Source organism: Mus musculus, chromosome X (genome assembly GCF_000001635.26).
Source record: "Mus musculus strain C57BL/6J chromosome X, GRCm38.p6 C57BL/6J".
Taxonomy (NCBI): Eukaryota; Metazoa; Chordata; class Mammalia; order Rodentia; family Muridae; genus Mus; species Mus musculus.
This window is the reverse complement of record NC_000086.7, coordinates 103361059-103376849: the sequence shown is the minus strand read 5'-3', so window position 1 is coordinate 103376849 and position 15791 is coordinate 103361059. Positions and strand designations below refer to the sequence as shown.

At 38.2% G+C, this 15791-nt stretch overlaps 1 protein-coding gene across 2 annotated transcripts in view; it reads right to left on the bottom strand.

Annotated features, from left to right (window-relative positions):
* Chic1 (cysteine-rich hydrophobic domain 1) overlaps positions 1 to 15791 on the bottom strand; it is a 52690-nt gene that overhangs the window by 32243 nt on the left and 4656 nt on the right. For both annotated transcript variants that reach the window (XM_006527760.4, NM_009767.2), the window contains exons 2-3: positions 10582 to 10636; positions 3096 to 3251 (exon numbers count right to left, since the gene is read on the bottom strand). In XM_006527760.4, the coding sequence (XP_006527823.1) occupies positions 3096 to 3251; positions 10582 to 10636 (211 nt within the window). The remainder of the gene's footprint in view (positions 1 to 3095; positions 3252 to 10581; positions 10637 to 15791) is intronic.

Below are 15791 nucleotides of genomic sequence, written 5' to 3'. Positions count from 1 at the left end.
GAACATAAAATGAAAATAAATCATTAAAAAAATAAAAATGACAAATAAAAATTAAAAATACTTAAAAAAAAAAACATAGCCAGGCATGGTGGTGTACATGTTTAATCCCAGCATTCAGGAGGCAGAAGCAGGCAGGTATGAGTTTGAGGCAAACCTGGTCTACAAAGTGAACACAGGATAGTCAGGGCTACACAGAGATACCCTATCTTGAAAAGCCACAAAACCAAACCAAAACCAACCCAAATCAAGCATGATGGTGAACTACAAGTTCTGCTTCATAAAACACGGGAATAGTCCATGGCTTCTAAATAACTCTCTCAATTTCACAAGACCCAAAGTTAAAAAGGAGAAAGGTTTACAGTAATTTCATATATAAGGGTGGTGGCGTGAACAAGCCTGAAAGCTGAATATGAAGCCATAGCTGCTTCTATGGTTACATGCAAGAGCCGTAAGTCAAAACTGACTGGACCCACATGCCTATGTAGTGGCCACAGTTAGCTGTCATTGAAATCCAGTCTTCTCAGATCTTTAGGTTTTATGAGAAACAGGCTAGATAGCACAAATCTTTTGAACATTACTTAACTAATTAGTGACGTGCCAGGGGTAGGATCTGGAACTTCATACTTGCTGGGCTTCACACCACTGATCTGTGGTTTCAGGACTCTAAGTTTTTAAAAATTATTTATTCATTTTGTGTATGTGAGTACACTGCTGCTGTCTTCAGACACAGCAGAAGAGGGCTTTGGATCCCACTACAGATGGCTGTGAGCCTTGAACTCTTCCTTCTTAGGGCTTTCCCCTCAAATGCTGGCATCACAGACATATGCTATCATGCATGGTTTATTCGGTGCCGGAGATTGACTTTAGGGCTTTAGGCATGCAGTAGAGCTTTAACCCCAGCCTGAACTGTCATTTCAAAGATTTTTTTGTTTTGTTTTGTTTTAAATATATGTATGTATGCATGTGTGGGCACAAACATGTATGTGCATGCAAGTGGAGATCGGAGTCTACATGTGGGAGTTGGTTCTCTCTTCTACCATATGGGTCTGGAGATTGAACTCCAGACTTGGCAGGCTTGTCACCAAGTACCTTTCCTAGCGGAACCACCCTGCTGTCCCTAGGATAAACTCTTTAGTTAAAACAAAGCAACAACAGAAAGAAGGATATCAGAGAATCAGCATCATCTCAGCTTTCACTGACTATCCTATTAGAATACTCAGCACAAACACATGACTTGAAAGCACGTTTCTGTTTCAGTCCCTTTGGTGCAGTTATTGAGATGGACAAAGCATAAATAAGTCACAGGAGAGAAATATCTTTTTTTTCTTTTTCTTTTTTGGTTTTTTGAGACAGAGTTTCTCTGTATAGCCCTGGCTGTCCTGGAACTCACTCTGTAGATCAGGGTGGCCTCGAATTCAGAAATCCACTTGCCTCTGCCTCCTGAGTGCTGGGATTAAAGGCGTGGAGAAATATCCTTGATAACATTAAAACCCAAAACTTTGTTTCTTAGTGATTGAGACTGGCTACACTCAGGATGGGAAATCCAAATCATGTAATTCACATTGAGGTTTTAAAATAACATCATGGAAGTTAGTGATTATAACTTCTAAAAGATACAATTAAAAAATGATGTTGTTATCTCTTTTAACACTTGTAGAAAGCCAGTTGAAAATACTATGCTTGTATTGACAAGCAAATTAAACTATATTTAAAGCAAAGCTCTGAGCTACTGGTGGTTATTAAAGGAATCAGTAGTCTACTTCCAAAAAGTCAGAGTGGAGCAGCACCTGGTAACACACACCTATAATCCCAGTTGCTTAGGAGACCGAAGCAAAAAACAAAACAAAAATCAAACAAACAAAAAACAACCATGAGCTCAAAGCCTTCCTGGGCTAGAGTCTAAGATAAGCTCAGGCCAGGTATGTAGAAGTGTGAGGGTATTTTTTTCCTTAAAAATTTATTTATTTCTGGGGCTGGAGAGATGGCTCAGCTTCCAAAGGCCCTGAGTTCAAATCCTAGCAAGCACATAGTGGCTCACAACCATCTGTAACAAGATCTGACTCCCTCTTCTGGAGTGTCTGAAGACAGCTATAGTGTACTTAGATATAGTAAATCTTTTTAAAAATTGTATTTCTTGGGCTGGAGAGATGGGTCAGTGGTTAAGAGCACCGACTGCTCTTCTTAAGGTCCTGAGTTCAAATCCCAGCAACCACATGGTGGCTCACAACCATCCGTAACGAGATCTGATGTCCTTTTCTGGTGCATCTGAAGACAGCTACAGTGTACTTAGATATAATAATAAATAAATAAATCTTTTAAAAAATTGTATTTCTTATGTATACAGTGTTCTACCTGCATGTATGCCTGTGGGCCAGAAGAGGGCACCAGAACCCGTTACAGTCAGTCTCCTGCTGATGGCCAGCAAGCCTCGTGACCCTTCTGTTTTCACCCAGGCCTAGCTTGTGACATGAGTGCTGGGATTTAAGCGCACATGCTTGTGCAGAGAGGGCTGTTACCCATCTCTCCAGCCCCTTTCATCACATTTCTTTTTCATTACTGGAAACTGAACATCACTCTATCACTGATCCCAGCCTGTTAATCGTACTTTTCAAAGATGTCCTCCCGAACTGGAGAAAACAGACCTGAAATAAAAATGAAATTTTAAAGTAGACAAAATTGAGGTAGTGTCCTAAATTCATGACACAACTAGAAAGAAATGTTACTATGACGTGTTCAAGGGTAAGAGCTTTCTTCACCTTTGAGGATTGCTGGTCCTTCTGGTTGGCTTCTGCTGTAGCTCAGAATTATTTTAAGTCATCCTTTTGGGTTTTCCTTTTTTTAAAAAAGTAATCCATATATATTTGAATATATAAATTAAATTGCATTTATTGAAAATGGTGTAAACTCATATTAAGTAATAAACTATTGGTAAAGGCTAAACAAGTGACTTTCTCTTTCCATAATTTCTTTAGCATTAAAATAAAGACAGCAGTGTTCTGAGAGTTAAATAAATCATGGAAACAGTTCTAACACATAATAAGTGTTAATAAATGTCAGCTCTTTTTATTTTCATATAATAGGCTGGTTATACTTACTCTTTTGTTGAGACAAATCACGGGCCACAGGCTGCACCCCAGGGTACAGCAGCAGCAGAGACATCCACACAGCAGCCATTTCACATTGACAGGGAGAGCCTTTTTCAAGCATGAGTTCACACGGCCAATGCTGGTCTTAAATTCTTCTGGAGCCACCTAAAATAGGGGGACTCTCTTTAAGGATTTGTGAACAGCTCCCCACTACCTCTAATCCTAAGGAAGACGCCTTATCCCAAATATTTCAATGTCTCAATATAGTCTCTCCATACATCTGTATCATATACTCTTGGAAGACTTAGCGAGTAAAGCAATACAATTTCATGGTTCAAGAACTTCGCATAATATTCACAATGTTCTGAAATGACCAACAATAAATGGAAAGCAACAGGACTGATTGGAATGGAAACCCATCAAACACTTTTGTTAGCAAACATTCTTGTTAAGGCAATGGTGCTCACAGTCTTCAGGCACCCTGACTCAAAGCTGGGCTTTGGTTAGAAGCGTAAGATAAGACTAAAACCCAAACAACTACCCAGAGGAAATGCAATTCAAGCAGGCATTGATAATAATCCCCAATTACTTTGAAATAAACTCTCTTAATACCTTTTCTTTCTGGCAAATCTGTAATATAATAGTTAAACCGGCTATTGTTTGCATTAACAAAAAAGTGGTATCTGGTTTAAAGCTATCTATCAGTGTTCAGCCCACATAAGACTCATAAGTACTCCGAGTTTTGAAGGTTGAAAAACCCTTCACACAAATTTCATATTTCTAGTTAATTACCTCTGTTCCTGAAATAGTTGCTTGTGTTTCTCTATAAACAATGATAGAGCCCACTCAAAAGCATGAGTGTGACCCATGTGAGTTAAGATTTGCACCAAAATTCTTCTTGCAACTTACATAATTCAAAGGAACACTAAAAATAGTATGCTTTCAGTAAAATCATATTTCTGGATTAACAAGATGATACCATGTCATTTAGAAAGGAGCAGATGGAAAACTCATGTGAACAATTTCAGCATCTGGCTATAAAAATAAAACTTGTGATGGTGGTAAAAAGATAAATTGCTGTAAAATGAAAGCTACACAATGATGTGTGACATCACAAATCTAAAAGCTTCACTCTTCACACATGTGTGTGTTTTACTTTTAACAGGGATGTCTTAGAATTCACAAACATAGGTATTAATGGATGCTATAAAGATTCAGTTCAGCACTATAACTGTGAAAACATTACGCAGATAAGCTTTCCTAGAATTGTGGCACCTGTAAGTTAATTACTTACTCCATAAACTGGCTATTCTTGCTAACAATGACCAGTTTTGAAACTGTAGAACTTAAAATGTAGTTTATATAGGGAAAATGGGCTCCACTTTCCATCTACACTGCTAACAATGTGATATACTGGCAGTCATTGGGTACCAGGAATTCCAATTAAGTAACATTTCTGGGGGTTAATATAAAAATAAAGTGAGAGTGTATGCAATGGTGTCAGCGTTTGGAGGCTGATTATGGGATGGATCCCCGGATATGGCAGTCTCTAGATGGTCCATCATTTCATCTCAGCTCCAAACTTTGTCTCTGTAACTCCTTCCATGGGTATATGCCTCAGTACAGGGGAATACCAGAGCCAAGAAGGGGAGTGGGTGGGTAGGGGAGGGGGGAGGGACTTTTGGGATAGCATTGGAAATGTAAATGCAGAAAATACCTAATAAAAATAATAATGAAAAATAAATTGAGAGACTCATGCTATAAAATTGAAATGAGAAAACATTTTAAAGCTAAATCAGAAGACTTGCTTCTACTTCATGCCATGTCTGGGAAAAACCACAGATAATATCATTTAATCTTCTTAAAAAAGATTTACTTATTTATGTAGTGTTCTGCCTGTATGTATGCCTGTAGGCCAGAAGAGGGCACCAGATCTCACTAAAAATGAGTCGCCGTATGGTTGCTAGGAATTGAATTTAGGACCTCTGGAAGAACAACTAGTGCTCTTAACTACTGAACCATTCCCCCCCCCCCTTTTTTTTTATCAAGACAGAGTCTGTGCAGACTTAACTGTCCTAGAACTCTGTACACCAGTCTTGTCCTTGAGTCAACAGAAATCTGCCTGTCTCAGCATTCCAACTGCTGGGATTAAACTGTGTATAGTACCAGCTAAAGTCAACTCATTTACTTAATTACAATTCCTCATATATAAGGTGAAATGGCATAGTTTTTGTTTTTAATTAATTTATTGTATTGTATTAATTAATATATTTTATGGGTGAGGGTTGTCTGCATGTATCCCTGCAGGCCAGAAGAGGGCATCAGGATCCCATTATATAGATGGCCACGAGCCACCATGTGGTTGCTGAGGCTTGAACTCAAGACCTCTTGGAGAGCAGCCAGTGCTCTTAACCATTAAGCCATCTTTCCTGCCCTGATATAGGCACTGGAAATCGAAGTTCTAATTTGGAAGGAATTTCTTATCTAGAATACTTTGGAAAAAAAGTGTAAATCACATCTCAGATGTAGAGATAGAAAAGTGGTTGCCTGAGTTCTCTGATCAGATGTGCATGGAGAGCCTCAGTTTTCTTACACATGGATTACAAATAAAGGATAATCTGCAGCGTGTTGAGGGAAACGTCAATGATCTTCGGGTCTTGAGTTTCTCAGAGCTATTCTGTTTCCCTGCTTCCTTCCTCTCCCCTTTTTTCAGAACCAGGGCTGGAAGCCAGGGGCTAGCCCATGGTAAGCAGGTATCCTACCGGTTATTCCTCCTGCAGTCCTTTGCTGTTCTTTTAAAAAAAACAAGGTGCCAAGTTACTATGTAAAGATTTATGTGTCCCAAACAGAAGCACTTAACTTCCTTTTCATTGCAGGGAATCACCAAGTAACAGTTAAAGATCGTTTCTATCTAGCAGGACTTTCTCAGCACAAGACCTTCTACCTGAGCTAAGGCCTCGCAGAATCCCGGGAGGGGCCAGACTTCTCAGGCCCCTATTCTGTCCTGACTGCGTAACATTGGTTCCTCCTATGAACAGGCTATAATCTCTTTCCTTTTGCTAGAAAAAAAATCTCGAGAATAAATGAGGTAACAACCATAAAGCTACTTTAGGCACTCAGAAAGTGCAGCTATTGTTCATATCTCCTGGTAAGACTGCAGGCAAAACAAGAGTATTAATTGCATTCTTTAAGCATTTAAGCACTGTTGGCTTAACAATGTGTATACTTTGAAAAAACAGGACCATTTACCTCACTGCCTGGGAGTGCTTATGGAACAGCATTTCCTACTATCTTATGCTTTATTCCTCTCCTCTAAAAAAAAATCTAGTGGATATAACTGTAGTCACTCTATGATGCAGGCAATTCTGTTTTTTTTTCTTTTTAAAGAACAAAATTGATTTCATATTGTGACAATAAATTAAAAACACCATCTCTCTCTCAGATGAATATAATTTTATTTCAGAACGGTTATTCCGAGAAGGCTTACTCAGATTGTCACCTTAAGCTTGCCCCTACAGGCCTTTTGTGTTCTCATGGAGTGGCCTGCACCAGCTAGCGCCATGGAAGCACATCCACCCCGGTTTGGATGACTGGAACTCTGGTGTCCTCTTCCTCATCCAAACCTGACTTCCAGCTCTATGGTCAGCTACCACTTTGCAGTACGAGGAGATGATCTACAGTGTTGCCTTTTTTGAGCTTAGCTTATTTAGAAAGTATCTGTTACACATATGTACTTATTTATCTATCTGTGTATGTGACTACATCGTATGCCCTGCAGGAGTCAGCCACTGTATGGCTCTCAGGACCCAGCTCAGGCTGTCTGGCTTGTTGGCAAGAACCTTTTACCTACTGAGCCATCGTGCCAGCCTTGAAAGGACTTTTTAAAAAAGTTTGTGATCATGACTGGAACTTTTATTTAAAAGCAGCATGAAAGTACAGATGAGAAAATTAGAAGAAAGACATAGAAACAAATCTATCCAAAAGAACAAAACCGCGTATAAGGGTTCTTTAAAAAAAAAGTTTCTTTCTAGCAGGGAAGAACAGTGTAGTAGAAGGCTGAGGGAAGGGAAAGCTGGCTTGCAGTCTGAAGCATGAATGAAAGCAATTATAATAGCACAGTATATCCTATATGTGGTTGATTACATGGTTCAGAAAATGAAAACACCAACACACCTCAAATTTGACACCTTTCCGTTTTCAACACTCCGTGTTTTAACAGATACTCTCTTACTACTGACGGACTAAAACTCAAAGGTTCAAGTTACTACAAATGAGAAATCAAATTTTGAGTCATAAGAGAAGTATATTGAGAAGAAAAACTTTCACCAGAATCTTAAACAAGAAACTACAGTCTGCACTGACTTTAAAAAGATGCCAGGACTGGGTTTGGGAAATAAAAACCGTATTTGAGTAACAGTATAAGTCATAAGACAGACAGGGAACGAGAATCAACTAACTCAACTTTAAACGTGTTTGGTTAACTATAGATTCGCGGTTATTCCAATTGGACTCATTCGCTTCTATACAACTATTTCTAGTATTATTGGCTAATAATAGTATTGGTTAGGAGCCTCTGACTTTCTAGCTGGACAGTAGGTTGTAAAGAAACAAATTTCATTCCTTTTGACTCTCTCAGAAATAAAAAAGAAAACAACATCAGGAAGGTGGGGGAAAGGTCATAATATTTTATAACAGGATGCAGGAGACTCTGCACAGACAAAAACTAAAGCAAAGCCCAGCAGGACTGATGTGCCTCCCTCATTGTGAGGAACACAAGCCTATCAATCGTCATATTGGATCACAATGGGGGGGTGTCAGTTTTTATGGCTCCCCATTGCTAACACTACACACTGCTTGCCCCATAATGCTCTTTGCTGCTTTCAAGCTGAGCACCAGACACTTTCATTTCCTTTGGAAAACTTAATGTGGGTCTTTCACTTTCTGGTCACCAGAATCTTCCTGTGCGTGGATAAACACACTCATCTACACGATTTGTCCTATCATGACAGAACTCACTGGTCTGTACTCACAAGAATTAACACAAAAGAAGCAAAAATGGTTAATAGTGAGTTGTGGAGTTTCTGAAAGGGCCTTTTAGGTTTTCCTAATTCACTGCATTTTTGTTTACCTCAAACTGGCTACTTAGACTACCTCACTCATGCCAAAAGACTGATTTTTTTTTTTAAATAAAGGGTAACTCTTTTCTGTTAGGTATTAGAATTATCCATTTTACGACAGTTTACACAATGAGTCTTAAGTTGGTAATTAAGACCTTTTAATTTAATTTTTTCATATTTATGGAAGGCCTCCCCTTACTACAGAAATGGTTTAATAATCCACACTAATCTATACTAATGAAACAGTACCTACTGAAGAAAACAGATTCTCATTAAGGAAATCAAACTTGAATTTAGGTTATAAACATGTAACTTGAAAAATCAGACCTTCAGGAAATAGAAATAAAGCCCAGCGGTAGGGTACATGCTTAGTGTGAGCACGGCACTGGGCTTGATCCCCAGCAACAAAACAGACACCGGATGCTCAGAATCGGTTTTAGTGCTTGTCTCATTGTTGACCACATTTTAAGAAAATATTGCACTATCATTCTACATTACCTAATACATGAGAAAATGCATATAGTACAAACTACACATACCTGAATGTATATGAACTATAAAACTAACCACCTAGCCAGGCGTAGTGGTGCACGTCTTTAATCCCAGCACTGGGGAGGCAGAGGCAGGCGGATTCCTGAGTTCAAGGCCAGCCTGGTCTACAAAGTGAGTTCCAGGACAGCCAGGGCTACACAGAGAAACCCTGTCTCGAAACCCTCCACCCACCCAAAACAAACAAACAAACAAACAAAAAACAACTAATCACCAGAAGAGAATACATGTTTTAGCCAGGCATGGTGACTCATGCTTGTAATCAGAACAATTAGAGAGCTGAGGCAGGAGGACTGCCAAAAGTTTGAGACCAGCTTGCATTACAAAATGAGTTCGAGGCCAGCTTAGAGTACATAACAAAACTCTGTTTCCAAAAAAGAAAGGAGGGCAGATTTAAATGGAGGAAGAGGAGGAGGGAGGGATATTGTCAAGAACAGCTTCCATCCAGATCATCTAGGTAGTATGAATGGTTATCAAAAGCAGCTTACCATTCTTACAACTCCAATTTAAAAACATCCTAGTATCTTTTGTGTCAATTGAAATTTTTAGTTGCAGAAAAATTGGAAAGGAATGAAGAGGTGTGAAAAAATATTCAAAAGATTACTTCAGCACAAAAAAATGGCTAATTAAAAAGTGGCTAACGTGTATGCCTGGGAGCTATATTTGCTGACAGTTTAGCAGATATTCATTTTCTAAAGCTATAATTTTAAATATGTAAGAACAATTAAGTAAGTATTCAAGCTGCATATAATTCCCCAGTCAAAACATGCAGTAGCATTAATGGAAATAAATTCTCTATTGGAGATTTTTTTTTTGTTATTGTTGTTGTTTTTGCTTTTTTGAGACAGGGTTTCTCTGTGTATCCCTGGCTGTCCTGGAACTCACTCTGTACACCAGGCTGGCCTTGAACTCAGAAATCCACCTGCCTCTGCCTCCCAAGTGCTGGGATTAAAGGCATGTGCCACCACGGCCTGGCTGTTTGTTTATATTTTGAGACAAGTTCTAACTATGTAACCCAGACTAAGTCTGGAACCCATGATCCTTTTGAATGCTAGTGCTGGGTTTACAGACCTATGTCATTGCAATAGCTCAACGTGATATTTTAATATACATATGCACGCCTAGTGAAATAATTACTATAGTCAAGCAAGTTAACATATCTCCTTACGTAGTTATTTATCATTTCTTTTAGAGAACCTGAAATCTGTTCATTTGGTGAATTTTCAGCATATAATACAATATTATTTATAACCATCACACAGTACATTAACCTAGACTTATGTTTGAGTCCTGGGAAGTCTGAAATTTGAGCATGAATGCTTCTCTATACAACTGATTATCGGGAAACCCAGAAATAGAAAGGTAGTTACTTATTGGTGTGAATCCAATTTTAGAAACTCAAGCTAAAAGGAAGAAAAACATGTAACCAAAAATATGATGCTTTTTATTTGTAATAAATGATGCATACCATATAACACTTTTAAAAAATAATAGTGACTCAGTTAAAAAGATAGCTTTGGCAATGAAAGATTGGAAATTATAGATCTAAATGAAAACAATTACAGCTACCTGCGCTGGGCAAAAAAGGCAACACTGGAAAAGCTGAGCAGGTAAATAAACAATGGCTGACATTAAGGAAGAACAGACGAAATAGCTGGCCAGAGGCTGGTAGTCATGGAAACACCATTTAGTCACTGCACACAGCTTCCAAGCAGGGAGGCCGCCTGTTATTTGGCTTCATTACCAGTGAGTCAAAGCATTTGTCATAACATTGAATAAACCATAACACAGTGCATTAGAATTGGAAAATTCAAAGCAAGCCCACTTACCTTCCCTGTCAGAACTGACGGAAATTCGGTATCAAACTTGTTGCTCAATCCAAACCTTAAAAACAAAGACAGAACAATATCTATTCTATTCAGCATATTTAACCCTTTCTCACAGTAAGTTATAAAACCCATGAGGTTTTCTTTTGGTCTTCAGACTCAGACAATTGTGTCCTGAATATTCACAACTTTATGATGTATGTGCCAGTTAAAACCAAACAATGGATTAAAAATGCATACGCAAGTCCTAAAAATAACATTACATTTTTAAAAATCCATTAAATCCAACAGATATGTTCTGAATAAAACTTTACAGGCAGATATCTGAGTTCAAGGCCAGCCTGGTCTACAGAGTGAGTTCCTGGATGGCCAGCGTGACACAGAGAAACCCTGTCTTGAAAGACTAAAAACCAAAACCAAACAAACAAAAAAGCTGGGCGTGGTGGTGCACTAGGTGTTTATTCCCAGCACTTGGGAGGCAGAGGCAGGTGGATCTCTTTGAGTTCGACGCCAGCCTGGTCTACAGAGGGAGTTCTAGGACAGCCAGGGTTGCAGAGAAACCCTGTCTCGAACAACAAACCAACAAAAACCAAAACTAAACAAAAACTACAGAAAGTAAAACTATACTTCCTTTTTCTTTTCTTCTTTTTCTTTGCTTTTTTTTGTTTTTGTTTTTTTTTTTTTTTTTTTTTTTTGAGACAGGGTTTCTCTGTGTAGCCCTGGCTGTCCTGGAACTCACTCTGTAGATCAGGCTGGCCTCAAACTCAGAAATCTGCTTGCCTCTGCCTCCCAAGTGCTGAGATTAAAGGTGTGCACCAGCACACCCAGCTCCTTTTCCATTTAATATGCTTTTATATTTTAGAAGAGGATTTATTTTTATTTATATTAAAAAGAATAGTAACTATTATTAATTTGTAGTTTTCACTACTTAACTAAATGGGAACTTGACTTTAGGCAAATTATTTTAGTTAATTTATTTTAAAAATGTTTTTGAGTGCTAGGATTAAAAGCATGTGCTTTTAACATTTTTTTTCTTGGAGGCTGTTGAAGTAATAGAGTCACTTAGCATAGTGTGTAGCCTGGAAGCTTGGAGTTAATGGTGTCTTTCCTTTGCTACTGCTTTCCTCTCATGTCGTTCTCAGTGCTAGTTTACTTGGTTTTTGGTTACCTATCATCAGAACTAAGGTTTTGCTTACCTATCATCACAAAGATTCTTACTTATTCTGATATGCAATTGTTTGACATTCACAAAGTGACCTAAGGTATTCCTACTCAATTAGCGGATGAGCAAAGGATGATACAATTCCTTTTGACTTTATTACATATTATAGTGAACAAACACACTGGGTGAAAAAAATCTTAGAGGTAGGTCATCTCTTTTCTCAGAACAGTGAGGCAAATGAAAGGTATTTAAAAAGATCTTTTAATTGTCTGAAGAGTACCTGGTCACACTCATCAAAGTATAATTCCAAGGTTTACACACACACACACACACACACACACACACACACACACACACACGAACAAAAGTGCTGGGATTAAAGGTGTACGTCACTCTTACCCAGCTTATTTTTACTTCTTAAAAACCTCCTTAAAAAAAAAGTAAAAGCTGGGCGTGGTGGCGCACGCCTTTAATCCCAGCACTCGGGAGGCAGAGGCAGGCGGATTTCTGAGTTCAAGGCCAGCCTGGTCTACAAAGTGAGTTCCAGGACAGCCAGGGCTACACAGAGAAACCCTGTCTCGTACTTGTAAGAAACAAAACCAAAACCAAACAAACAAACAAACAAACCTGATTTTATGAGAAACATATAGACATCTGTGTCTGTGGGAGATTGGCTCTGAGCCAGACATTGGATATCAAAATTCCTGGATAGTCAAGTCCCTTATGTTATTTTTTATTGGAAATTTTATATTTATTTGATTTTATTTTATGTATATTTTGCCTGCATGTATGATGTGTGCCATGTGTATCCCTAATGACCTTGGAGGTCAGAGAAGGGCATCAGACCTCCTAGAGCTAGAGTTAGTGATGGTCATGAGCATTCACTTGAGTCCCGGGAGCTGAAGGTGAACGGCATTCTGAATCACTACTTTCTGAAATCTAGGTAGGAAACTCTATAGTACTAGGGGAAAGTCCTCTGTAAGGGCAACAAGTGCTCTTAACCGCTGAGCCATCTCTGCAGCCCCCAGTTCCTTATATTAAAATGGCATAGTGTTTGCATCTAACCCATATACATCCTTCTGTATTCTAGATTATCCTAGTAATAGCTAAAACAGCTGCTATGCAAATCATTGCTATGCTGTGTTGTTTATAGAATAATGCTAAGAGAAAGTCTATCCCTGATCAATGTAGATGGTGATTTGTTTCAGATATTTTTGATCTGCAAATGGTTGGATTTGTGCAAAACCTGTTAGTGTGATACCATAACATATAAAGAAGATGGCAGAGTAGCACATGTCTATAATCCCAGGATGAGGCAAGAGATAGTGAGTTCAAGGCCAACCTGGGCTACATAGTGAGTTCAAGGTCGACCTGGACAATATATTAAGAATTCATCTTAAAAATAAAACAACAGGGGGTTGGAGAGATGGTTCAGTGGTTAAGAGCACTGACTGTTCTTCCAAAGGTCCTGAGTTCAAATCCCATCAACCACGTGGTGGCTCACACCCATCCGTAATGAGATCTGATGCTCCCTTCTGGTGTGTCTGAAGACAGCTACAGTGTACTTACATAAAATAAATAAATAAATCTTAAAAAAAATCAACAAAGCATACTGAAAAGCAAACCTGACCCATTACTCTCATAATTTTGGCTAACAAGGAATAGCTATCCTCTTCTCACTTACCAGGGATTTCTTTTTCTTTTTCTTTTTTGTTAACATTGAGGACATAAAAAGGGTGCTTACTTCAAATAGCCTTAATTCTGAGGCTTTCACTTAGTAGCTACAAATATAATATTAAAATAGCTGCTGGTGAATGAATAAGTTTTCTCTGTTTCATAAGCGAACTATGAAGTTAAGAACTACGGCTACACAGAAATTGCACAAATGCATCTATTCATTACTCTAAGCCAAGATGTGGCAGTCTTCAGCATTAGACAAAGAGGCACTTGGGAACTATTCATAAAGTCATTTTATTGATGTTATTAAATATAGAGTCTATTATGTGTTTGAAGTTGACCAAGCTGGTGGTTGTCAAAGATTGAATTCTCTTTAAGTGTTTTCAATGCCTTTTAATTTCTTGAAACAATTCTTTGGATGATAGGAAATGGAGGCAAAGAAGGATGCATCCTACCCTGCCTCTCTATAGCCCTGGCTTTCCATCCTTGTGAAGACGACTATTTTCAATCATTTAAACCTTGCATAAATGAATGTTCATGTGCTCAGGTTAAGAGTCAATACATATAAAGTCCTGTAACAAGAGCCACAATTTTGCTAGAAAACTATATACTTCATAAGACTGATTCTAAACTACATGTAGTGTACTCTACTGTACTTAGGAAAAGGAAAATTATACCCTATAATACAGAGGTTTTTTTCAGTTTTGTTTTGTTTTTAGATTCTACTTAGATTTCCTTAATCTTTCTCATCAGACTACAAAATGGCTTAAAGCCTTGTAAAATAGTTACCTGATTGTTTTCAGTGTTGGGGACTGAGCCGGGGCCTTGCTCATACTAACCAAGGCCTCTCTCTGAGTCCATAAAGTTATACTATCAGTATATCACTGTAGTCTTTCAATGACAGGTAACAAAATGGTAGGCCATTCTCTAATCCGAGAAGTATCTCTAAATTTGTTTAGAAACCTGCTGTTTGTAAATTTAACCATCTGTTTTGGTTCTATATCTAATGAGACTCCCTAAAAAACAGTAATTCAGCAATTATCTCAACTAAATTACACGTACTCTAGCAAGGGCAGACTTATGCACATTTTAAGTAATAAGTATGATCATATTTTAAAACACAAGGGGAAAAATATCTGATCAGATGTATGTTTTCTGTATTTTAATACACCATGCCCCGATATTTATCCTAAAAAAGAAAAGTATAAGTCACATAAACAACATTTTTGAAACATTTCATACTTGCAAGTGACATTCATCATTTTGTTTCTTTAGTATCAAACCTGTGGAAGTTAATTTAGTAATTTTTTTTAGACAGGGTCTCACTATATAGACCAGGCTGGGCTCTAACAGCTATAAACATCTGCCTTTGCCTCCTGTGCTATGACCAAAGGGACGCCCCACCACATCCCAGTTTCACTTTAGACTATCAATATGTCACTGTAATCTTTCAATGATAGGTAACAAAATGGTAGGCCATTCTCTAATCCGAGAAGTGTCTCTAAATTTGTTTAGAAAGGTACTGTTTGTAAATTTAACCATCTGTTTTAGAGAGTGTCATTAATTTCATGTTAAAATTCATATTTTGTTAAAATAACTAGAAAGCCAAAAACATGAAGATGATACAAGTAAACTGGAGTTCTCTGACCCACAGGAAAACTTAACAAAGCTTTATAGAGGAGAGGGATGGTGATGTGAGGATCCCTCATCACTAGGATTCTGATAGTATCACAGCTATGTGAAGTCCTCTTCCTAGCATGATTCAACAAACTAGCATTTGTTGAGGGCCTGTAATAAATCTGACAAACAGACATAGACTATCACTAAAATGAACTAATAGTCATTGAATGTACTTAAACGGGGACTATGATAGGCACTGAAGATTCATAGGGAATAAAAGATTGTTCTTGCTGTTGTAGCTTACAATTTAGTGATGGCAAAGAAGACTGACAGAAAATGGTGACATTTGGATAATTAAGGTGAGGGGAGGTGTGGATTGGCATTTCAAATGGAGGCACTAGCTTGAACAGACATAAGATAAGAAATAGCAGGCTGGGTTGGTGACATGGCTCAGCGGTTAAGAGCACTGACTGCTCTTCCAGAAGTCCTGAGTTCAATTCCCAGCAACCACATGGTGGCTCACAACCATCTGTAATGGGGTTTGATGTCCTCTTCTGGTGTGTCGGAAGACAGCTACGGTGTACTCATAATAAATAAATAAATCTTCAAAAAAGGATATAGCAGGTTATGATAAGTAGCATCCAAGCAACAAAGGAAATAGAAAAAGATGACAGAGACAGGTTAGATCCAGTTTTGGATGCCATGTTCCAGAGCTTGGACTCTATCCTGACAAGGAAGGAGAAACTAGACTAAG